At 36.2% G+C, this 26,225-nt stretch overlaps 2 protein-coding genes across 2 annotated transcripts; one reads left to right on the top strand and one right to left on the bottom strand.

Annotated features, from left to right (window-relative positions):
• Positions 1-10,310: 10,310 nt before the first annotated feature.
• Positions 10,311-13,873, bottom strand: LOC137713102 (eukaryotic translation initiation factor 3 subunit E-like). The gene is made up of 8 exons (XM_068452358.1): positions 13,548-13,873; positions 13,274-13,428; positions 12,813-13,040; positions 12,599-12,720; positions 11,727-11,946; positions 11,376-11,518; positions 10,713-10,850; positions 10,311-10,585 (listed from the first exon to the last, which is right to left on the bottom strand). Exons 1-8 carry the CDS (start codon positions 13,753-13,755, stop codon positions 10,486-10,488), a joined length of 1,314 nt encoding a protein of 437 aa, XP_068308459.1. The 5' UTR covers positions 13,756-13,873; the 3' UTR covers positions 10,311-10,485.
• A 2,009-nt stretch (positions 13,874-15,882) lies between these two features.
• LOC137713101 (alpha carbonic anhydrase 4-like) lies at positions 15,883-19,844 on the top strand. The gene is made up of 7 exons (XM_068452357.1): positions 15,883-16,084; positions 18,078-18,295; positions 18,478-18,584; positions 18,691-18,793; positions 19,112-19,270; positions 19,351-19,404; positions 19,580-19,844. Exons 1-7 carry the CDS (start codon positions 15,973-15,975, stop codon positions 19,667-19,669), a joined length of 843 nt encoding a protein of 280 aa, XP_068308458.1. The 5' UTR covers positions 15,883-15,972; the 3' UTR covers positions 19,670-19,844.
• Positions 19,845-26,225: the final 6,381 nt, after the last annotated feature.

The following is a 26,225-nucleotide window of genomic DNA, read 5'->3' as shown; positions in this document are numbered from 1 at the left end:
CGTGCAATAAGCTTTCTCCTTGCATTCCTGAGAGTGAGAAGCATGTTCTCCATATGTATAATGTACCCTTTCTGGAGCAGTTGACCAATGCTCAGAATGTTGCTTTTCATACCTGGTATGTAGTAGGTATCGGAGATGTATTCTTCTCTTCCATCCTTCTGGATGATCTTGATCTTCCCTTTGCCTTCAACTGGCAACTTTGAGGAGTCACCAAGACTTACAGATCCATAGGCCCCTTTTTTGAGTTCGGCAAAAAACTCCTTCTTTCCACACATGTGATTGCTTGCACCAGAGTCCAAATACCAAACATCTTGTTGGCTACTGGAATCATGGTGTGCTAGTAAGACTGTAAGTTCTTCATCAGTATTTCCACTTGATTCTGCCATGTTGACATGCTCACCATTTTTATGTGAACATTCATTGGCATAATGTCCATATTGCTTACAGTTGTGACACTGGATATGCGCCTTTCCTCGAGTAGATCTCCACTCCTGAGACTGACCTTGATTTTGTGCATAGCCTCGACTTCTTCCTCGGGCTCGTCCTCGGCTACGGTTGGATGAGCTCCCACGACGTGAGTTCCACTGCCCACGACCTTTATTTGGTTTGTCAATATTCAACTTTGACTCCAAAGCTTGCTCTAGCGTTGTGGGGCTTGCATTCTTCTGAATGCGTTGCTCGTGAACTAGGAGGGATCCTAGTAGCTCTTCTGCGCTCATCACCTCCAAATCCTTGGATTCCTCACTGGCAGTCACCACATGCTCAAACTTAGATGTGAGTGACCGGAGTATCTTCTCCACAACTCGTACTTCATCGAGTCTCTCGCCATTTCTCCTCATCTGATTTACTATCACAATGAGCCTTGAGTGATAGTCGGAGATGCTCTCCCCTTCATTCATATGAGCAGTTTCAAAATCTGCTCGAAGTGATTGTAACCTCACTTTCTTGACTCGATCTACTCCTTTGTAGATTGTACTGAGTGTATCCCATACTTGCTTGCTCGTTGTTGCTTCTGCAACCTTCTCGAACGTTGAATCTTCCAAACCCTGGTATAGAAGATACAGCGCCTTTTGGTCCTTTTTTCGTAAGTCCTTGAGAGTGTTCCTTTGATCCGCAGTATATACGGCTTCTTGCTCGGCAGTGGGTACAACATACCCACTACTGACAACTTCCCATAGCTCCTGTGATCCAAACAATGCTTTGAATTGGATGCACCATCTTTCATAATTTTCTTTCTTCAATGTGGGAACTTGGAGTTGCACTAAGTTGGACGCCATAACTGCTGCACCTGCCAGAATGGTATTCTGGCTCTGATACCAATTGTTGGTATTTGACAGTTTACTAACTCAATACCAAAATATGTGGGTGATAAGTTTACAAACTCTATCACACCTCTTTCACTTTGCACTCTCAAATAAAATTGGACAAAGAAAGAAATAGAGAAAGGAGGGAAGCAACAAGCTTTGGCAAAACACTTGGACTTTGATATATGAAAAAGGTTTACAAACTATTGGAATAAGAAAGCTTACAAGCTTCTTCACAATTGGAAGTGGGATAGGATGGGATGATTTACAATGCTTGAGAACTTGGGTATTTATAGCAAACCAAATGATTAAACTAAGATTATTTATTACCACACAAAACACATTAAATGCACCTAATAATTTTTATTCAACCATACCTAACATTGCCTAACTTTCCATGCCTAACTTTGACATTGATTTTCAACAATAGCTAGTAGCAACCTTTTTTTGATTTGAATTTCCAACAGGGTGGAGATGAAGGGCAACTCTGGAAAGAAATCTCTGCAGAGGTTCACAAGGATGATGACAAGCTCTTTAAAATGATTGGAGAGGCATATGCAGTACTTTCGGACCCTACGAAGGTTTTTCCCCCCATGATCTGTGCTAATTGATAGTTATTTACTTTTAAGAGAAACATATTGATCATTGCACTACAGATTTAATTTGAAACATTTTATATGGGATACTTATTGATCTACCAGCTTTGCCAATATTTATTATTTGCTTTTTTCAGGCATATTCTGCCCTTCCTTATCTTTAATAGTGGCCTTAGCTTCCTTTGATAAACAAATTTCGGCGCTCATTTTGAAAACTTCATAGTTGCTGAATTACCGATACAGAAACTGCAGTTTAAAAATTGTGACTCACTCTTGAAGATTATTTGTTTTGCATATTTTTTCCCCTTTCAAATTTGTCTTGTTTTGCTGTAAAGTAAAATGTTGATACCAAGTTGAAGCAAAGTTTCGTACTTTTGACAATTGAAGATCCCCGTCCAGCATGACGACTGAAACAACATTCATTTTTATAACATGCCTTGATTTTTGTAAATTTTGTAGTAATTTTAGGGGATATTATAGCTGGTAACAACTCAAGCTAACCCACAGGAAATATATCAAATAAAATGCAAGAACAAAATATAAAAGACACAAAGATTTTAACGAGGTTCCTCCACAGTCAGTGTAACTGGAGTACGTCCTCGGAGCAGTAGGAGCTCACCCAATAATCCACTATCAACCAAATGGGAGTTTACAAAGTGTTGGCAATCTCACAACCCAAAAGCCCAATACACCCAATAACTCTCACACACCAAAGAAACAAATAGAGAAAGAAATATAATGAATAATTTCTTCTCTATACATATAGCTCAAAGCTATTACAACAACAACAACTACTTTGGTGAATGATTACTAACCGAAGAGAGGAGCTCTTTTCAAATGGGGGATGTGGCACCCCTTGTTCTCTGCCCTCTTTCTCTCTGCAAAACTCTCTGCAAATCTCCCTTCTCTCTTGTTTCCACTCAACCGAATGGAAAAGCAACCAAACCCTTTATTATGAAAAAAAACCAAAACTCATGGGTGTTGTTTCAAAACCTTTTTCAAAAGCAACCAAACATTTCCCTTATTTTCCTCCCTAAAACAAGGAAGGTGTTCCTCACTTTTGGTTTGTTTAATCTAAAGTTTTCTTGGACTTGTCCACTTGGCCACTTGGCCAATTATTCAACAATCTCCACCTTGGCCAAGTTCCGAAAACGCCATGATAAGCCAACCAACACAATCAACACAAAAAACACTCCCAATCACTAGCAAGAGAACAACTCATGCCGAGCCAAATGCTCCAAAACTCCTACTGCTCAACGCCTTCTTTATATAGGCAAAATGTGAGCCAAGTTCAAGCAATGAACAAACTTGGCTACACCAACAACCTTAGTCAACATATCAGCGGGGTTGTCTTTAGTTGGAATCTTCTGGAGAATGATTTCTCCTTCACCAACAACTTCACGAACAAAGTGATAACACACATCTATGTGCTTGGTCCTCGCATGATGAACCTGATACTTAGCCAAATAAATGGCACTCTGACTATCACAATGCACCTCCACCTGCTTCTGATCAACCCCCAAATCTCTAATCAGCCCATGTATCCAAATGGCCTCCTTTATAGCTTCAGCAACTGCCATATATTCAGCCTCTGTAGTAGACAAAGCAACAGACGACTGCAAAATGGACCTCCAACAAACTGGCCCTTTAGCCATAGTAAACACATAGCCTGTAGTAGATTTCCTTCCATCTAGATCACCTGCATAATCTGAATCAACATAACCAACTGCAAAATGACCAATACCAGAGTCATCTCTCTCAAAGCATAAACCAACGTCTCGAGTACCATGGAGATATCTCAATATCCATTTAGCTGCTTGCCAATGCTCTTTACCTGGATTATGCATATATCGACTCACCATGCCAACTGCATGAGCAATATCCGGTCTAGAGCATACCATTGCATACATCAAACTACCAACCAAATTTGCATATGGTATATCTTTCATTTGCAGCTTCTCTTTATCAGTTTTAGGACACTGTAGAGAACTTAATTTAAAATGAGGAGCCAAAGGGGTACTAACCGGTTTGGTTGAATCATGAACTCCAAACTTCCGAATCAACTTCTCAAGGTATTGTCTTTGATTCAAGCATACCAAACCTTTCTCTCTGTCTCTAGTGATCTCCATGCCAAGGATCTTCTTTGCTTCACCAAGATCCTTCATCTCGAACTCATTCTTCATTTGCTTCTTCAATTTCTCAATCTCTTCGACATTCTTTGAGGCAATCAACATATCATCAACATATATCAATAAATAAATGAAAGACCCATCTTGCAACTTCTTGAAGTACACACAATGATCATATTGACTTCTAGAATAATTTTGGCCTCTCATAAATTTATCAAATCTCAAATACCATTGTCTTGGAGATTGCTTCAAGCCATAAAGTGATTTCTTCAACTTGCAAAACAAATTTTCTTTCCCTTTCACTTTATACCCATCCGGTTGACACATATAGATCTCTTCATTCAAATCACCATGTAGGAAAGCCGTCTTCACATCAAGTTGCACAAGTTCAAGATCATATTGTGCAACAAGAGCTAACATAATGCGAATTGATGAGTGCTTCACAACTGGAGAAAAGATTTCATTGTAGTCAATGCCCTCCTTTTGTGCATACCCTTTAGCAACTAATCTTGCTTTGAATCTGACATTGCTTTTCTCAGCAACATCTTCCTTCTTGGCATACACCCATTTGCAACCAATAGCTTTCTTACCCTTAGACAATTTAGCTAACTCCCAAGTCTTGTTTTTCATGAGAGAATTCATCTCGTCACCCATGGCATTGCACCACTTCTCCTTTTCCTCACTCTCAATGGCTTCCTCAAAATTGGATGGAATCTCATCAGTGATAATAGGAAGAGCAAAAGCAACATAGTCACTATACCGAGCTGGCTTGGTAATATTTCTCTTTCCTCTGTTCTTAGCAATAGACTCTTGAGGTGAAACTTGCTCTTCAACTTGAATAGAATCTTCAAGTTCAACTTCTTCAACATCCTCATGGTCTTCCACTTCTTCACTTGTAGTGGCTTCGACATCAGCGGAAATAGGATTTGAAGTACTAGAGGCAACTTTCTCAAGCTCCACCTGTTGGACATCTTTCACATTCTTTTCAGAGTCTCTGAACATATTTTCTTCATCAAATGTCACATCTCTGCTGATTACAAGTTTTTTCATCTCTGGGCACCACAACCTGTAACCTTTGACACCACTACTAAAACCAAGAAAGATAGCCTTTTTGGCTCTAGGATCAAGTTTATTTTCAGTTACATGAAAATAAGCAGGTGAACCAAAAATACGAATATAGTCATAATCAGAAGAGGGTTTTCCAATCCATACCTCCATTGGCGTCTGACCCTGAATAGCAGCTGAGGGTAATCGGTTGATGATGTGACATGCATAAGTAACTGCCTCTGCCCAAAACGACTTGCTCAAACCCGACTGAGACAACATGCATCTAACCTTCTCAAGCAAGGTTCGATTCAATCTTTCTGCAACTCCATTTTGTTGTGGAGTTCCCTTGACACTGAAATGTCTTACAATCCCTTCTTCTTTGCAAACTTTAAAGAAAGGGTCGGATGTGTATTCACCACCATTATCCGATCTCAAAATCTTAATCTTTCTCCCAGTCTGGTTCTCAACCATTTTCTTCCAACCCAAGAAAATACTCAACACCTCACTCTTGTGCTTCATAGTGTAGACCCAAGACCTTCTTGAATAATCATCAACAAAGGTCACGAACCAATGTCTACCACTCAAAGAGGGAGTCTTTGTAGGACCCCAAACATCCGAATGCACATAATCAAGAATGCCCTTCGTCTGATGTACAGCAGTACCAAACTTCACTCTAGTTTGCTTTCCCAAGACACAATGCTCACAGAAATCAAGCTTACAAGTCGTGGCACCTTTTAGAAGACCTTGTTTCACAAGCCCTTGTAGAGCTTTCTCACCGGCATGGCCTAATCTCATATGCCACAATCTAGTAGTATCAGAATCGGATGTGCCCATATTTTCTGAGACTACAGATGCTTCACCTGTCACAGTGTTTCCTTGCAATAAATACAAATGGCCACTTCGAGGAGCTTTCATCACAACAAGTGCACCATAAGTCACCTTCAATGTCTGCCCATCTGAATGAAACCTGAAGCCCTTGGCTTCCAAAGTTCCCAAAGAAATAAGATTTTTCTTCAAATTCGGTACATACCGAACACCTGTCAACTCTTTAACCATGCCATCATGCAACTTCAAACGAACTGTACCAATCCCTTTTGTTGTGCAAGGATTGTCATCTCCCATGAACACAACACCACCATCAAACTCTTTCAAGCTTGAAAACCAATCCTTGTGAGGAGTCATATGATGAGTACAACCCGTATCCAACACCCACTTAGTAGCACAATCAAATGATGAGGAAGTGGTTAAAGCAAAATCAGAAAAATCTGTTTCAACCTCAGCAACATTAGCTTCAGAACTTTCTTTGCCTTTGGTCTTCAATCTAGGACAATCTTTCTTCCAATGGCCCTTATTACGACAAAAGGCACATTCATCCCTTTCCAAAGGTTTTCTACCTTTAGAGTTTCCTCTAGGTCGAGACTGTGATTTTTTCCTGCTAGAAGAGGATCTCCTCTCCGATGATCTACCTCTAACAAATAAAGCTTCAGAGGTACTATCATGATTTTTATCTCTATGCCTCATTTCATAATTCATCAAGGCATTTGACACATCTTCAAATTTCACAGTTTCTTTACCATGCATAATAGTGGTAACAAAATGCTCATAAGAGTCCGGCAAGGAATTCAACAATATTAAGGCCTTATCTTCATCCTTAATATCCTCATCTAAATTTAACAAGTCGGCAATCAACTTATTAAAAGCATCAAGGTGTCTAATCATTTTCGTACCTTCTTTGTATTGGAAGCGGTAGAGCTTTTTCTTCAAGTGTAGCCGGTTCTCTGCACTCTTCGTCATATACTTGTCTTCCAATTTTTGCCACAACACACTTGCCAAAGTCTCCCGCATCACAAAATACTTCTGAGTTTTTGCAAGGCACAACCGAATTGAAGAGCAAGCCCACAAATTTAATTTCTCCCATTCCAGTTTCGACATAGCTTCAGGCTTCTCTCCCAAGGCGGCAAGAAGATCTTGTTGAGCCAACACATCTTTAACCTCACATTGCCACATCCCGAAGTTGTTTGTGCCATCAAACTTTTCCACTTCGAACTTTGCATTTTGCACCGTAGTTCTTGCAAACCCGGAGCTGCTTCCAAAAGGATTCTCATCTTGCCCGTCTGACATCTTTGGCAACTAGACAGTACCCAAGAGCAACCAGTGCTCTGATACCAATTGTTGTGCTAGGATAGCACCAAATCTATTTTGGAACCAACTCAAGCTAACCCACAGGAAATATATCAAATAAAATGCAAGAACAAAATATAAAAGACACAAAGATTTTAACGAGGTTCCTCCACAGTCAGTGTAACTGGAGTACGTCCTCGGAGCAGTAGGAGCTCACCCAATAATCCACTATCAACCAAATGGGAGTTTACAAAGTGTTGGCAATCTCACAACCCAAAAGCCCAATACACCCAATAACTCTCACACACCAAAGAAACAAATAGAGAAAGAAATATAATGAATAATTTCTTCTCTATACATATAGCTCAAAGCTATTACAACAACAACAACTACTTTGGTGAATGATTACTAACCGAAGAGAGGAGCTCTTTTCAAATGGGGGATGTGGCACCCCTTGTTCTCTGCCCTCTTTCTCTCTGCAAAACTCTCTGCAAATCTCCCTTCTCTCTTGTTTCCACTCAACCGAATGGAAAAGCAACCAAACCCTTTATTATGAAAAAAACCAAAACTCATGGGTGTTGTTTCAAAACCTTTTTCAAAAGCAACCAAACATTTCCCTTATTTTCCTCCCTAAAACAAGGAAGGTGTTCCTCACTTTTGGTTTGTTTAATCTAAAGTTTTCTTGGACTTGTCCACTTGGCCACTTGGCCAATTATTCAACAGTTTAAAAATTGTGACTCACTCTTGAAGATTATTTGTTTTGCATATTTTTTCCCCTTTCAAATTTGTCTTGTTTTGCTGTAAAGTAAAATGTTGATACCAAGTTGAAGCAAAGTTTCGTACTTTTGACAATTGAAGATCCCCGTCCAGCATGACGACTGAAACAACATTCATTTTTATAACATGCCTTGATTTTTGTAAATTTTGTAGTAATTTTAGGGGATATTATAGCTGGTAACATATCCAGTTGGAAGCAGCTACTTGGTTTGAGGTACCGGTAGATGCTTCAACCAGGATTTAAACCATGCATTTTACTAAATTAAAACCTCCGTTCCGTTTTTTCTCTGCCAACAGCGGTCACAGTATGATCTTCAGGAGGAGATGAGAAAAGTAGAATTTGAATGCAAGGAAAGCAGCATCTATAGAAAAGCTTCAGGTTTTCAGAGTCCTGGGTGCAGCAGTTATGGAAGACCTGATTTCCGTAGCTCTCCATTTGAGAGAAGCTCTGGTGGTCGGAACTATGGCAGGGAGACTTGGAGGACATATGGCAATTCATATCCTCGATGGTAGAAAGCAACTTGTTGATTTGAGATTTTTGTACAAGTTCAGACTCCGTAATTCGAGTGGTAGTCTTCGACCTGAAAGCCAGCTACAAATGTTGAGCCTGGTATCCATGTAATTCAAGGGAAAAAAGAGAAAATCTTGGTCTTAAAACAACAGCAATGTATAGTATTTACTTCCATGGAAATACAAAAGACAGCACCTTGACCGTGCTCCGACGATACTCAGCGAGAGCTGGCGATGATGGAAGAAGAGCTGGAATTCTTCGGTTTACACCCCACTTTGGTGGGAAGCAATTAACAGTGTGGATAAATATTGTAAAATTTGTATTTGTTTGTAACAATTTTACAAATGAGTAGCCTTGTCCTTGTAGCTCAGTTTTCTGGTTGTGTTATCTGGAAAGGTGAAATGATTTTGCTTGACCTTTACGTTTTTTTTGTGACCGTCGGACTGCTCGACTGAGATGTTAATCTTATGTGAGAGAACGACCTAAAAATGTAGGAAACATTTGGTTACAGTGATAAATTTAGGTCACACATGGGTACTTTTCAAGGTCCACGTCCTAAACTAGTTTTATCCTCATGGTCACTGAGGCTATTTACTAAGGTCTAATTATTCTAATTATCAGTATTTTAAAAAACTCGCTTCGGGGCGTGCTTAGACAGCCTTGGGGCAGGGCGGCAACATTTTTGCCTTTGTTTTGTGGGAGTGAGCGAAATACTCGCCTAGGCATCATAGGGTGTGCCTAGGCAGTTGAGGCACTCTTGAGGCGATCTCTTTTTCTTTTTAAGTTGTAGAAATCTAGAATTCTTTGAGCTGCATAACCTACCCAACGAAGAAGATGAAGACAACTAGGTTTTTTTTTTTTTTTTTTTTCCCTGACTTTTCATTTTTCTATACTTTTTATTACCCTACTTTGCTGACATTTATTACCCATCATCTTCCTTTTTGGTTCACTTTTAGTTTTTCTATACTTTTTATTACCCCTCTTTGTTTGACGTTTGTTACCACAATTTACTGATAATTATTACCCCACCATTTTCCTTTATGTTCATTTTTGTTAAAGAGTTTCTGCATGGTATTAGACTTTTATATATTATATACAAGTTGCTGATAATTATTGTATATATTATATTATATATATTAACCTCTTACCTCAAGACTTTTACCTGGGCATGGCTATTCATGAAAGGCCTTACCCACGCCTTCGCCTTTTAAAACATTGCTAATTATTACTATACTTTTTCCAGCTGAATTTTTGTAAAATTGTGAACAAAACAACTTGAATGAAGAACAAAATGTGAAATATGAAATAGACAGCTTGGGTAAGGAATTTTGTCAAATCCAAATTTAGTGGTTTCATTAAATGAGAGGCACGAAGATACAACTACGTTGGATACAATACTTTGGAGATTTGGGCATCAAGGTATATTACGAAAGTAGGAGAAAATTGGAGCATGTATTTGTATTTGGCTCAACTCAAGCGTTCGTCTTTGAATAAAAAATAAGTTGAGTATTGATCTCTAAACTCGTCACAATAAGGAAGCAATTGTCTTTTTTTTTACACCATCACTTTAAGAACTTCCGTCAAAAATAAAGAAAGGGGTAAATAAGTTAGAAGTGACAAAAATTCTATCGGTATTAATCAAAATAATCATTGCTCCACTTTGTCACGACATGCAATACAAATAGATTTATGATCCGGCAATAAACGAATAAACTCTTCGATTTTCTTGTAAAACTACGACAATCCTAAATTGTAACCTCTCCATAGTTGCATTTTAGATCCAAACAAGGAAAATGGCAAACAAGATCAAACGGGAACCTCTCCATAGGCACAAGCTCCAAATTAAATTACAGTTTGATCCAACAAATCTCGATATGTTCCTGAACACAGCTACATTGCAAAAATTAAAAACTTTTCTCGTCACCCGGATAAAATTCTGAGAATTTTTGGATATCTAGGAAATGAAAACTAATAATTTCGGATAAAATTCACCGCCAAATTCAACGAGCAATCTGTGCCTGAGCATGTTCCAGGATCTGACCAACCAACTTGTAAGTACGCCCCGATAATGCCTTGGTGTGGTCTATCAGTTGCTCATACCTGGAAACCATTGAAGTAATACATTTAAGAATAGGTCAAGAAAAATGAAACTAGGAAAACCTTGGGAAGCATAAAGACAAAACTGATTGATGAACAAAACCAGGCAGCTAATGTTCAATGAACTTACACATTCGGATGGTTAGGTTCCATGATAACAGTTCCTGACTCCGAGTCAATCTTCGCATCAAGCTTTGAGCTCCGAATTAGATTCACAATCCATCTTTCAGCCTCCTCATAATTCAAGTTTAATTTCTCTGCAAGCACTCTGCCAAACCACAATTCTATTAGATTTATTATTTGTTGAAAAGAGTGAAGAAAGAAAGTTCCCTTTCTAAGGGCAAAAGAAATACGAAAAGTAACGGAAAATAAAGTCAATTAGGTTTGCCAAAAATTCTAACGAAAACTAAACACAAGACATCATCTGTACACTTCACATATGAAAACAAAAGGCATGCACCAAAATTACATAATAACGCCCTGACATTTTGAATCAAGCAAAAACCCTCACACACATTACTCTATCTCCCAAGCTCTTGACCACGGACAAACAAATATGTTGAGAGACCAGTCAAATTGCACCGAACAATCTAAAGACCTATGACTTTACGTGTGCCTTGTGACCCATACTCCTAAAAAAAAGTCTTAACAAAGATAAAAAAACCAAAGAAAAAGTGAACTCTGACATGACTTAATCAATTCATATACCACTTTGAATGGTGGATAGGAAGTAGAATAATGATGTCGACCAAAGAAAAAGTACACAACCAAATACAAAGAAGCAATTACTTACCCCATGTCAATGCGCTGATGTATACGACAGTATGTCTCAAAGATAAATAAACGAGCATTTTCAAGGAACTCATCCCTCAGTGGTACAGTAGAGAAATTCCCTTCTTCTACTCGTTTTCCAAGGAAAGGATCATTCAAGATTACCTACAGTGTCACACAACCACATTGTCAAATCAATAGTCATTGGCTTAGACGAAAGAGTTAATACAAATCAAGTTCTCAAGCAGGAATAGAGATACAGCAGAAGTCAAATTTACAATGAAACACTCATTTAAGTTACGCAAGGGTCAGAAAAAAGTGAAATTTGAATTTGAAACATGTCAAGGTTTCCAATATGGGTTCAGGCGCTTACTTCTTCACATTCCCTCATCTTCTTTTGTGCACCATCAAAGTCATAATTAACATAAACACAGGTCAAAAACTCTGTGATGGGATCTTTATAAGAATGTTGTTCCTGCTGAATAACCTTTATAAAATCCTTGAACTGAGGTCTCCTCCTCTTATTGACAATGAATGCAGTGGCTAAGTAACGCACAAGATGAGGAGCATGGGTTTGAATGGCATTCAGATACCTAGAAAAAAAAAAATTAACATTTCTATCAGGAAATAACCATAAAATACCAAGTCACTTGGTGTTCAGTAGAAATCAATTTTCCACGGGATGTCTGTTATAATGCATGAAGCTTAAAATAGCTATCCATACTGTCTAATACAGTGATCAAACCACTAAATTAATGGCATCTTATCCAAAAAGGCTACACTCCACCCAGATATAAAATGCATTTACACATCAACACCACTAACTTTATGGCATCTCAACTATGTAAAGCCATTAGGATTGTGCAGTAATAACCATATTCTTTTTCTTAACATTTTTAAATGCCTAATAAATGTATCTTGTTCAGGACAATATGCTGACACTACCCATTCAGTAGAGGCAAACAATTATCAATGTTACAACAGCAAAAGCACGGGGTGTCACATTTACAGATCAATACCAGAGCAGAAGTAGCAGCACCATTAGTTAAAATAGAATGATGAAGGGTATAAATACATCAATTAGAACAAAAGATGATTTGAAAGTTCTAAGCCTTCAGGGCTAGACAGTAAGAAAAGAGATACATATGTATTCTGGGTTGTTTTAGTCTTTTAACAATTGGTAAAGCAAGAGGTAAATGTACAGTGAAAGCATTACAGTCAAATCAATAAGGGCAGATGACATACTTGTCCTGATTGAAAAGGTCAATGATCTGTGTTCTCCCGTTATCATGGTTGAAAAATATGAAGAGACTCCAGTGCATCAACCATATTCTATTTTGCACTTGATTCATAGGTGAACTGAAACTCTGCAACAAAAATCACCTACCTTTATATTGGAATTCCAAAGAATAAAATGCACATTTAAATAAAAAAGTCGGTGCATGAAGAAAATATAAACCTTTGAATCAATAATTTCTTTCAAGCGGTTAAGCTCTTCAAGGGCAATATCCCAGTTCTGCATCAATATCTCAGCCGCCAGCTTTCCCCACAATGCACTCAGATTCCTGTCACTGTTTGTGCACAAAGCCCTGTACTGATAGAGATAATCAGCAGCACCAGAGTAGTTACCACATTCAAACTGAAATTTTGCATACTGATACAACGCCTCGATCTGCTCTGGACCAATCTGTTCAGACAGCCATGCCAAGAGAGTTAACCTTATGCAAAACCTTGTTCAATAAAATTAATAAAAACCACACAAAAATTAGACCTTTTTCCATTTAAATAATTTGATTTTTTTTTCCAAGATAACATCTGTAAATACTTACATATATTAACCCCGTATGCTATTACTCTTTCAAATTGTTTGATTCTAATCCTGGGTTTGAACAATTAAAAGGAAAAAAGAACTGGGGCTACCTGGTATCGGTCATTGAGCATCTGTAGATTGTACTGCTTGTCAGCCTTCAGCTCCTGAAACGCCGCGGCGTTCTGCAAGAAATTGACAAGGGGCGCTGCCGACTCCTCCAGAGCCTTGAGGCGAGCCACCACCTCTACCCTCCTATCCACCATATCTAAATATCCACAGAGACAAATTGTCAAACACATAATGGATGTGTACACATGCATAAATAAATATACAAAAACACACATATAAACCTATAAATACATAATGGGTGTGTATATAATTCACCTTGGGGCACATCTTCGGTGTGATAGAGGGACTTGTGGATGTCCATGGCGTAATCGACCATGTTGGTCTTGTTGAGGAGCTCGATCTTGGACTTGAGGATCTGCTCATCTGGGTACATCTGCCGCTCCTGCAGAAATTCGAGGAGGGGAAAAACCAGATGCCGGTCTAGGTTGGGCGCCATTCGTGGAGTTAAGTCGTACTCCGCCATGGTCAGTGGGCGTGCTACTGGATTTGGCGGCGACAGCGCGAGGCGGAGAGACGGAAAGAATCACGAGAAGGAGGAGGGTTTTGATTTTCTAGGTTAGGCTTATCTTTATTATTTTGTTTTAGCAAATTTTGCTTTTCTTTTGAGAAGAGGCGAGCCTAGGCCCATAAGTTAAAGGCATGTCGGCCCAAAAATCATTCCTTCTCCAATTGCAACTTGCAAATTTTGCATAGCTTTTTTACTTATCTGTAACCAGAATAGAATAAGGATTTGAATTTATTACGGAACACTATTGTGTTCATAAATACTGAGGATGAAAATACTCACACGATATTAGAAATTCAACTTCTTATTTTGATGGAAATTCATACTTAAGGTAAAGTCATATTATCATTGTTGGTTAGCCAGGATTGGCTAACCCACTTCGATTCAATGAATGTTAAATGAAAATAGACGTCATCATGCATATTTTTTCCAACTAAGATAGATGATCGATTAGTACCAAGCAAATTTATATATTTTACTAAGTAAGCTTTTTAACCATTATCACGGCGCTATTTCAGCTTGCTCCTTCAATTTCGTTTATACAACCAAGTTTCCTCATCCATAATTGGGTAGCAAAACTACCATATATGCCCATTCACTTTAACCCAATAAAAATTTTGACCCAAACAAAAACCCAATAAAAAAAAAGGATGTGATATCCACACACTCCATTTTACTTCTCACACACTTTTTTAATTTTCGACCGTCGGATCGGATGAATTGAAGAAGATCAACAGACATAAATTATTAAGGGATGAGTGAGAAGTAAAATAAGGTGTGTGGATAGCACACCCCTAAAAAAAATTATTTCTAAAATAATTATGCTCTAGTTGAATTAAGAATGGTGAATATCTTCTACAAAGAGTCATCCCTCGCATTCTAGCCAAAATCCTCTCAATTACTATGGACCAAAAACTAATTTATTCTTTTCATACAGCTTTCTAGACAAGTTACTCAACTTAGACATAATGCTTAATTTATTCCGTTGCGAATCTCATGCCATGCTTCTTGTTTCTCCAAATCATCTCCTAGTGTTAGCCAATCAAGATTCGCTGTTGAGAGAGGGAAGAGCTTTTACTTTAGGTTAGGGCGCTTTCGTCATTCAAGCAATTACTTTGTCAATTGATCGCACGATTACACATCTAGTCAGCACAAAATGAACAAAAAAAAGCATTCATCCTGGATTTTCTTCCTCAATTAAAATGTCTACCAATTGGTCCATATTTGGTCAAAGCACCACTTGAGAGGTGCACCATTTTTTCCAAATCATAATTATTCCACCCCTCAACAACAACATGCTTAAAATTATTATGCTTAAAATTATTATGCTTATGCCTGGTTTAGTACTGAGATGATTCTGAAAAAAGCTGGTATCAAAAAAAGCTGGGAGCTGTTTTTGTGTTTGGTAAACATTCAGCTTCAGCTTTTTTTCACAGTTTTGGATGAAAAAAAAGTCAAAAACAAGAAGTTGCAAAACCCAGCTTTGAGAAACCGGTTTTGTTTCACATCTGTTTTACATAAAAGTTTACCAAACACTATAATATTGTTTTTTTTTTTCAAAAGCACTTTTACAAAAAAGTTTACCAAACACTTTGCTGTTTTATTTCACAACTGCTTATTCTCACAGCACAGCAGAAGTAGTTTTTTTTTTCAAAGCACAGCAATAACAAACCAGCCTTTAGTCTACATAGAAAAAATGAAAGGCAATGACCAAATTTTTCAGATTTGGGAAATTACCTACTTTGATTCCCTTTTGGATTTTGGTTCCACTTTTGACCCCTCTCCCACAAAATTGTTGTTCTAATCAAAGTTGAGGCATATGAAAAGACGTAACTAACATCCAACATCCAGCAGTAACCGTTGTGATAGTTACCAACTTACCGTTACTTACAGCGGTAGTTCCCAGTAGGTGTGAAGCCAAGAGATGACAGCACAAGTAGCCGTTACCAAACATTTACAGAGCGTGGGTTAAGCAAAAGCCGCTAATTGCTTGCCATGGAAATCCTCAGTTGCTTTGAAAAATGCGCTCTCTCTCTCTCTCTCTCTCTCTCTCTCTCTCTCTCTCTCTCTCTCTATATATGTATATAGTCTTTTCTTTTGACATGCCACTTCCATCACCAAAACTCACCAAAACCCAAAAGAGAATATCGAAGATCGTTAAAAGAGCACACAGCCATGACCAAACCCATCTTCTTCTTCTTTTTCTTTCTAGCTTCTCTCATCTTTTCGTCCCATCACTCCTTTTTCACCATTTGCAGTGCAGCACTTGAGGACTCTGATGAAGTTGGTAATACCTCTCTCTCTCTCTCTCTCTACACACGTACAAATTGTATAGTAATATGCTGGAAATGGGAGCTCCATTTGCCTTAAATATTTTGTCATGTGAAGTCGTAAGGAACCCAGGATCAAGAAAAGTACTTTGAAATTGAAGTCCCTTTAACAATATAAATAAGTTTTACTGATCCTCCATCCTCCATTGGGTTTTGGGTCTATAAAGGTAATCAGGTAATGAGGCCCCAAGAAATCATTGATTTAATGGATTTTCCTTATTGGTGAAAATTACCCATTGGTTATGAAATCTTATTTGACAAACTTTATAGTATTAATGGAATTTAGTCATCAAAAGGGTTTAATTGCACCCTCACCAACGTTTTACCATTGTTACTTATGATTCCTTGCTTTTTGGTGGATAGACTTACCTTACCTACATTTTGGTATGTTACTGTAACATCCTGACTAATAATGTAATGTCATGTGAGAAAGTTCAAACGCATAACATCACGTTCTTTGTTTGGGATGCTACAATGATATACCAGGAGTTTAGGTATATATTCCTTCTCTTGATCTCCATTGTCAGTTATTATCAATCTTCTGAAAGTATTATTTGTTAATCAAGTCAATAATGCATCTTTAACATGTAGGACCAATTTTTAAAGTATGCATGTGATTCGATCAGAGGTGATTTAAATTTTTGGGTAACCTACTTTGGACGTTCTTGTTAGAAGGAGCTTATATACCTCAGGATTATTACGGAATCAACTTTTAGGTAGCAATTCATGCGCTTAAAACAGTCTCTTGTTGGCCATATGTGTTTTTGGTGTGCTTGGAGTTTTAGCTTCTCTTCTTTCTATCTGTCATAGATTAATTGAATTATTCTTAATTTCTTTCAAACTTTTTATTTCTAATTATTTTAATCCTTTTTTTTTGTTTTAATCTACATCATCCAATATTTTATTTTGTCGCTGAAAGAAAATTTGAGAGAGAGAGAGAGAGAGAGAGAGAATGTAAATATGGGAAGTAGGCATATTTTGAAGTTTCATACACATTACTTGTATGTTTACGTAACCGTAATCGGAATCAAATGACAGAGATGGATTTCGATTACGAGTTACTCTTGTGTTTACTAAATATTAGAGAATAAAAAAAAATATGGGATCCACACAAATTTAGGAGTTCAATTTTGGAGATGGTATTTCAATTTCGGGTGAAGCCCGAAATAGGGAATCAACTTGTCTTGCCCATTATGCCCTTAAATAATTTATGAAGTTTCAGTTTCCTGCCCACCCCTTCCTTGCTACCTAGCACCATTCCGTCTCCATCTCTTGTGCTGGTTATGTTATCTTCAAATTTCTTCTCTCTTTAACCAGCCCATAAACAAAAGAATTCAAATTTTTCAAATTTTATAAATGTTCCAACAAAATCAAGTGTATTAAAAATCATTATTGTCATGTTCTTGGTCATAATAATATAATTAATTTACTTTAAAAAATAATCCAATTAATTATTATATAAATAAAGGCATTTTAGTAATCATAGTGGTATTCATTTCGATTTCTGTAAACTAGTAAATAGCACAAATGAAATCAATACTATTTTTGTTTTGATTCCAGAACATTCAAGTAAACATCTTCAATAGGAATCCAATTCTGATTCCTTCTCATTCCAACTTCTCCTCAATTCAATTTCTCTTCAATTTAATTCCTGCTATTTTGATTATGGTTAAGTGATCTAAGATGGGGAAACTCGTTCTAGTTCTTACTTTGAGCGTTAACTATTAAGAGCATGAATCTTACATCGGGGAGAGTAGGGAATTTGCATGATAAGAAGTTGGACAACAACATATTGTTAATTTGTTTTATGGTGGAACTTTAACTTTATTCATTAACATTCTAAAACGTTTCAGTGTGGAAATGCACATAACATGTAGAAATAGTAAGAGAGGACGCTCGGAGCACCGTACCTTTGTGATGTAACTAACCTGTTTTATCATATATGGGCAGGTGATGAAATTGCATTTACTTATCTTGAAGGAACTGGTAAAGGACCAAAGAAATGGGGCCAAATTTACCCACAATGGAAAGTTTGTGACAACGGAAAAATGCAATCTCCAATTGATCTTCTTGCCCAAAGGGTGCAGGTTTTCCCTAAATTGGGGAAACTGAAAAGGGAATACAAACGAGCTCCTGCTATTGTGAAGAACCGAGGTCATGACATCACGGTGAGCTACTCCGCACCTAAGTGTCTACTCTTTTCATTCTCCGTCTTCCATATTCATACTCATAGGCATGATGTTGTCATTATATTTTAAATTTTTCCAATGACTTGAACTTCAATAAAAGAAATTGAATGTGTTGAAGAATTGACAGTTTTTAGTTGTTTTCAACATGAAATTGTTATCAGATGAGGTGGAATGGAGATGCAGGAAAAATCAATATAAATGGGACTGACTATAGACTGCTACAATGTCATTGGCATTCACCCTCCGAACACACATTTAACGGATCAAGGTTTTCTTAATGTTTTTTGTGTTTTCTTTCTTCTCATTTTCTTTCATATTAGTATAACCCCGTCTTACTGCTGTTGATGTCTTTCTTCCTTTAATCTTCTTTACAGGTATGCTTTGGAGTTTCATATCGTTCATGTAAGCTCGACCAGAAAGATTGCTGTTATTGGAATTGTGTACAAATATGGTCGACCTGATCCCTTCCTTTCAAAGGTATATCTCTCTCTGTTTGCCTCTAACATTCATAAGTTTAAGGTAATGGACGTAAGCTCAATGCAACAATGTAGAAAAACTCAGTGGTTTATGGTTACGTTTAAATACTAGTAGGAGTTGTCATGACACATATCAGAGAAGAGTGTATAATACTAGTAGGAGTTGTGGTTTCAATTCTTCTCATGAAACGAAAATACAAGAAGCCACGGAACTTTTGAAATTTAAGCAGCTATATCATTTCATTCTTTATGCCGGATTGTTTCCTGGTTTATTCACTTTATTTGTTTTTTTTACTTTGCAATCCATTCAATCCTTCAGCTGTTCCACCACATAAAATCAGTTGGAAAAGAAGAGGTTGACATAGGGATTATTAATCCTGGAGATATTAAGTTCGGAAGCAGAAAGTACTACAGATATATCGGTTCTCTTACCGTTCCTCCATGCACTGAGGGTGTAATTTGGACAATCGTCAAAAAGGTATTTCACTTTGTAGCTCATCTCCTTAACCCTACTTGATTCCAAAGACTTGCTTACTAATATTGCTCTTCTTTCTGTAGGTCAGGACAGTTTCAAGGGAGCAAGTGCACGCACTACGGGAGGCGGTTCATGATGTAAGTATTTGGAATTAATTCGGTTGAATCTAAACACATAATGATCACGAACTCGATGTAGGGTTGATTATTTGATCCAGAACCTTGCGACTTGCTCGTCAAAATATTACACTTTTTCCTTGTTTAATCTCTGTGTTGCGCAGTTGAAGTTTAACCACGTGTTTGTCATTTTCAGGGATATGAGGCGAATGCAAGGCCAACTCAAGAACTGGATGGAAGACCAGTGTCGTTATACACTCCAAGGAATATTGGAGGTTCTGCTTAATTAGAGAGAGAGAGAGAGAGATGTGTTTTTGCTTCTTTACCTATATATATTGTATTATACGTCAGCCCTATTGTAGTTATGTTATTAACTTGATAAAATGACGATCATACTTTGTTCGAGCAATCTGTTATAGTTGAATGCTTACCATATAACTAACTGGACATTAACCAGGGTACCTCTGAGTTTTTTGTACCTCTAAATTCAGCTGTTAATGCCTTATACATGCATTGTGAGTGGCCGTCATGCTGAAACATGTCGAGTTTCATGTGCAAGGTTTTATGTCTAGTTGTTATATAACTAACTGGACATTAACCAGGGTACCTCTGAGTTTTTCGTACCTCTAAATTCAGCTGTTAATGCCTTATACATGCATTGTGAGTGGCCGTCATGCTGAAACATGTCGAGTTTCATGTGCAAGGTTTTATGTCTAGTTGTTATAATGGTCATCCGACTATTTAACCGGGTATTTGCTTTACGAATTTGGTATTAGAGACAAGTTTAGCATTTTAATAGTATAATTATAATAGTAAAGTACCTTGAGGACGGAAGTCATTAATACAACTGATATCACACTCGTTTATTTTGTATGAACAACAGATATTTTTGTCATTGTAGACCTTGCCAACCACAACCACCATGTACTTATTGTCCTAGACACCTAACTATAACTAGCATAAAGAGAAGATTAGCATATATATCCAAAAGAATCAGTAAAACTTTGAAGAAGCAAAAGTTTTATATTGGTTATCTTGAACATCCTTCATTTATTAGTAAATATAATAATACAGAAGTGCAGCATAAAGTTTTAGAAGCAAAAAGAGCAACAGATTAAGTTTTAGAGACCTTAAGAGAAGAAAGAGAGTTTCTAAGAAATCAGTTAGCCATAACTTAAGAGAAAAGTAGACTGTTGTTTATGATAGATTACCTTAATTTAGAAATTAGTGAACCTCAAAAAAGAAAAATAACCTTAGACCATAATAGTTTACTTTGTTATTTTCCATTGAGAAAGCATAATCATAATTTGCATGATGAAGAAAATCCACAAGCCAATGGTATTGTAGATTATTAGTCAAGCAAAAAATATAAAATTAGAAAATAATAAGCATAATCATTTATTAAACCAGTTGTTAGAGCAATTTTTAGAAAAATTCCATAAAAACAATTAGACAAAATTTGGATTATATTACATCTCAATTAGAAGATAATAATAAATTAGAAGATAATAATAAAAATATTCAAAAGTTTCCTAGCAAAAGAGAGATAAAAGAGTTTATTGACCTTATAGACAGTAAGCCTAAGCAAAATAGTTGAGCAGTCAAAATTAGAAGTTCAAAAAATTCAATTAGTACAAAAAGAGTTGAGTGAACAAGTAGATAAGTTGCATAATAAAATAGATAAATTATTAGTTTAATGACCGATTCTAGAATTAGTAGAAAATATATCCAAGCTTTGAAAGAAATTAGTAAGTTGAACAGATTTTGTGACACACCTCAACCGAAGTTGAGACGTGCTGGCTATCACGTAAGGGTGACTAGCCAAGTGTGCAACAGAAGTAATGATAGTAATAAGTAAATGTGAATCAATAAAAACCAACCTAAGCTAATTTAACTAGTGATAATAAATAAGTGCGTGGAAGTGATCAAGTACCAAATACAAGTATTCAGAGCATAGGCAATCCAATAGTGCAGTCAAACCAACTAAGTGCTAATTATACAAAACAGGGATAAGATCTCTACACTTATTTAGTAAGCGCAAAACAGAAGGGTGAGTTGGCAAAAACAAAACGTTTGAAAACACATTTATCTTTTCTGAACATAATAACCCCTCACTGTAAAACCCGTCTAATTTCTAGAAAATAATACTACGTATACACATACGAATACCAATGCACAAGGCTAGTAAAAACTGAAATATGCCATGTCATAATGTTTTCACACTAAAAGATGTAAGCCAGCTGAAATCAATATAAAGTAACATGCCAGTCAGAGTCACTTAATGTGACCTGTACGATTGGACCCATAACCCATCAGTATATTAACGTACATGAGTCGGAACCACCTATTGTGGTTTGTACAATAGGGATGGGTGTAAATATGTACGCTCAAGTGCTATGATCACGTGAAGGCTGTGCGAATAATTGCGGGTCACCTACGAGTCGGAACCACCTATTGTGGTCTGTACGATAGGGCTGGCACCAAACTTGGATCCAATGTGAGCATGCGGTGTGGGAGGTGAACATCACGTAAAGGATTATGCCCTAACCTCAGGTGGGAACACTAACACCGGGGTGCAGCAATGATGAGCTCTAAATGCATCTATGCATAACGATGTGCAATGCAGCCAATACCATCACAATATACTCACCTGAAGCTTAACTGAGCCTCCACAACATCAAACAATATAATTCACGATTGATAATAATGAAATACTTAAAATGTAACTCATTTTCGACATGGCATTTAAAGCATAAATCATTTTAAAAAATGTTCTGGAAACCATGACACACACACACACACACACACACATATGTACATATATAAAGAAAATGCCCACGCACTGATAAGTAGCAAGATCCACGCTCGTCATCGGGGTACGTTTCACCTATATGCGAAATAACTAATTTTTCATTAATTTTAAAGTACATAACACGAACACCCCTATATTTTTAGAATAATTTTTGGACGTCACATGTGCCTTCACGCGCCAGCCACGCGCAAGCACGTGCCTGGCACATTGACGGAATTCCTAACGACGTTAGGGAATATTCCATTAAAATAGTAGAATATTCCGTTAAATCCTAACGGAGGTACCTGATGCCGTCAGTATATTCCATCAAAGTTGACGGAATATTCCTCTTCTTCTCCGGCTCGCTGGAATCCGCCATCTGTACTTGCCGGTTTCTGGAAAATTTTAAAACTCTTATATCCAACTCGCTTTTCAACCAAAATCCACGAAATTTATATGGATTTGAAGCTCTTGAAGAATAGAACAAGTTCATACCTCTTGAGAGTCCAAAATCAAATGGGAAAAGGCCTGAAAATCCCTTGAAAGAACTGACCAAAACTGAAACTTCTCAAACTCACTTGTTCCGACATCAACTCCTTCCTAAACTTACTCTAGGGTCCTTAGGGAGTTACGTGGAGGTTTTCCTAAGTCTCAAAACCATGTAATTCGTCCGCGATCACGTCGACCCAAGCTTCACCGAGTCGGAGCTCACAAGTCACCGACTCAAAGTTCACCGAATCGAAGGACAAATGGTATAATAGTGATCGTGAGGTCGAGGGGAGTCTGATGGTAAACTTCACAAGTTTGATCCGTAAGAGTTTGAGGTGTAAGTGAGCTGAGGATGTCTCAGGTGCAAGAAGAAGAAAGAGGAAATCTCGAGAAGAAGAGAGAAATAGGGTACGTGTGTGTGTGTGTGGGGGGGTTCTGATTGGGCAAAAGAGGGAAAGGTATTTTAATTGGCCCAAAAAGAAAAAAAATACAAAAAAAAAAAAATCTGATTGGGCCCAAGGAAATAGGAACCCATATAATTGGTCCACAATTCACCCGTTTACGCACCTAAATAATCGTAACTTTTTCATTACGAATTCGATTCAGCCTTAACTCGCATCGACGCTCTCGTGACATCATGTACGATTTAATTACAACGGCAAGGAAATAATTTAAAACTACATATGTCCATCCACATCACCAAACCAACGAGGGCATATTCGTCACTTTACACACTCGGGAGAAAAATATATAATAATTTGGGACGGGTCATCACATTTTTCAACACAAGTAGCTAGTAGTAATATTCCCATTAGGCAAAATAATTTAATTATTTAATTAGTTTTAAGTTTGACTGAAAAATTAGATCAAGTTGAAAAACAAATAGCAGAAATAAATCAAGTTTTACATAACACATCTTCATCACTTCCACTATCTTTGTTAGAAAAATTAGAAAATTTAACTTTAAGTACAAATAATCATATTAGAAAACCTAAGATAAATCCTTTTGATAACATAAAATGGAACTCTTTAGGAGAAAAAGGAAAAGAAGTAGTTAGAGTTGAAGATATTTATCCAAATGAAGAAGAAGCACAAGAATATATTAGAAGAGGTTTTGAGAAAACACAGAAAAATAAATACAATTTGTACCAATTATTTGAAAATAGAAGTAGAATTGTAAGTAGCATCAGTCAACATGAAGTTAACTGTATTGATAAAGAGCTTACACTTAATTTACTTAGTAAGGAAGCAGTTATGCATTTGAGAAAATCACATTTTAGTCAGATTCAAATAGAAACAATATTAATTGGAATAGCAGGATTAACCAGAGCACAAGTAGACACAAAAGCTTTAGTATACATATATGATGATAGATGGCATAATCACCAACAAGCAGCAATAGCAACAGTTGAAGTAGACTTAAGTTTAAACTTAGTAGTCATATGATGTATTCCAAATTACGTAATGACAATTAATGAATTTAGTAAATATATTAAAGTGAGCATAAGAACAAAAAATTATAATATGAAAGTAAAGTATAAAATTTTGTGTATTAGTTTAATGTATATTGGACAAATGTTTGATAAATATAATCAGAAGTTTAATTTAGAATTTTAAAATTTAGTTCAAACATTTGGTAGTATGCATGGAAATATGATAGAAGCAAAACCCGTAGATAATAGTTTTTTCGAAGGAACTCAATGGACATTACCTAATTTACAAGTAGCAAAAAATAGACAACCAGATAGAGTACAAATATATGAAACTAGTATAGGTAAAGCAACAATTAGGTTTAGTAATTACAAGCAACTAGAAAATATATAAGAGGACGAGAGTGAGACCGAAAATGAGAGTATTCATATGGCTTTTGATAATTTAGATATTAATTTAGTTGAGCAAAATTTTGATCATATTGTAGATAAACTTATAGAAGATATTGATCATTTAGATTAAGAACAATACTTAGAAAAATATAAGACATCTGATTTAGGACTACATAGAATTTCAGATGAAGAGATGAAAATATTAATCTTAGAAATAGAAGTAGAACATATTTTAGGATCAAAAGAATATAATAATTTATTAGAATTGAAAGTAGAATGTAATCTAGCAGATTAAAGTACTAAATCAGGAGTAGAAAATCCAGGATACACAGGTAGAACTGAATAACAATTTTTGAGACCAATAAATGAACAATATAAAGAAAAAGCTAGAGTAGATTACATAGAAGAAAGTATGATGAAACCACCTAGAAAAAATAGGATTCCATATTTGAGAGGATCAAAACAAATTAATATAGCATGAAATATATTAAATTTAGATAATGTAGATACACAAGATTGGGAAAGAACGATTGAGATATGAGAGAAATGTTATGTACATGCAGCATTAATGTTAGACTTTAGTAATTTTCAAAATATGTTAGATTACCTTGAGCATACTTTAAATGGTTTAGGTTTTGATTATTTGCAGTCATGGAAAGTTCAAAATCCTGAACATCATCAGGTAACTAAAACACATTTTAATATTGATGGTTTTGTTACTTTGATTAAACAAGAATGTTTAGATCATAATATGTTAGATGGCAGAAGCGAACAAGAACAAATAAGAGCAATTAGAAATTTAGAACAATTACAATTTTGTGATTTACAATATATAGCTGAGTATACAACAGACTTCTTTAAATATTTAGGAAGAACATGTAAAATTAGTGATATTAATTTAGTAGATGCTTATATGACAAAAATAAAAGAACAAATAGGAGAAAAGATTTGGAATGAATGGCAAAAGCATCCAAAGAAAAATGATATTGTAATAGGACCTAGAATTCAACATGTATATGATATACTTAGACAAGAGTGTAGTCAAATAAAAGTTAAGAGACAAATTAGGAAACAATCTTAAATGAGATGTAAAAATATAGATTTACCACAATAGTATGGTTGTCATAAGAAGAATAAGCATAAGAAAAAAAAAAAAAAAGAAATATACGTCATATAAACCCTACAAACAGTATAAGAATTTCAGCATAAGACTTTCAAGAACACATAGGAAAAGGAAATATATTTTGAAACAATTTAGTAAAAGAAGTGGCATACCTTGGATTAGAAAATATAAAGCACCAAAAGACAAGAGTAGTTGTAAACATTATTCACGTGGAAAAGTAAGACATATTAAACCAAAGTGTCCAAAATTAAGTAAACAACTGAGAGAAAAAGTACATTTGATTGAGTTGTTTAAGTTAGAAGAAGATGAAGATATACAGTCAATAGATAGCTTAGATGATTTAAGTGATAATGAGAGTATTTATAGTATAGAGAGTATTAACATGATAGATTCAGATTCAAGTAGTTCAAGTAGTGATTTAGAAGAGTATATGTGTGCATTCATAGAAGAACAGTATGAAGAAGTATAAGTATATAAATTTAGGTTAGCCAGAAAAATGTCATAAGTGTAGTAAATTAGTTGTAAATAAATATTATAATACATATTCAATGTTGTGTGAAAAATGTTATAGTAATAGGTTATTATAAGTTAATTTAGCATAATCACAAGAAAATGC

Source organism: Pyrus communis, chromosome 13 (assembly GCF_963583255.1).
Source record: "Pyrus communis chromosome 13, drPyrComm1.1, whole genome shotgun sequence".
NCBI lineage: Eukaryota > Viridiplantae > Streptophyta > Magnoliopsida > Rosales > Rosaceae > Pyrus > Pyrus communis.
The sequence above is the reverse complement of the archived record's forward strand: the minus strand, read 5'-3'. Positions and strand labels throughout refer to the sequence as shown.

Excerpts from the sequence above, each read along its gene's own strand:
- LOC137713102 (XM_068452358.1), bottom strand. The coding sequence starts at position 13,755 with ATGGCGGAGTACGACTTAACTCCACGAATGGCGCCCAACCTAGACCGG. Across the intron at positions 11,519-11,726 it reads AGATGAGGGAATGTGAAGAA|GTAATCTTGAATGATCCTTT; the intron begins GTAAGCGCCTGA and ends GTGACACTGTAG. Across the intron at positions 10,851-11,375 it reads CATCAGCGCATTGACATGGG|AGTGCTTGCAGAGAAATTAA; the intron begins GTAAGTAATTGC and ends GTGGTTTGGCAG.
- LOC137713101 (XM_068452357.1), top strand. The coding sequence starts at position 15,973 with ATGACCAAACCCATCTTCTTCTTCTTTTTCTTTCTAGCTTCTCTCATC. Across the intron at positions 18,794-19,111 it reads CTGATCCCTTCCTTTCAAAG|CTGTTCCACCACATAAAATC; the intron begins GTATATCTCTCT and ends TCAATCCTTCAG. Across the intron at positions 19,405-19,579 it reads TACGGGAGGCGGTTCATGAT|GGATATGAGGCGAATGCAAG; the intron begins GTAAGTATTTGG and ends TGTCATTTTCAG.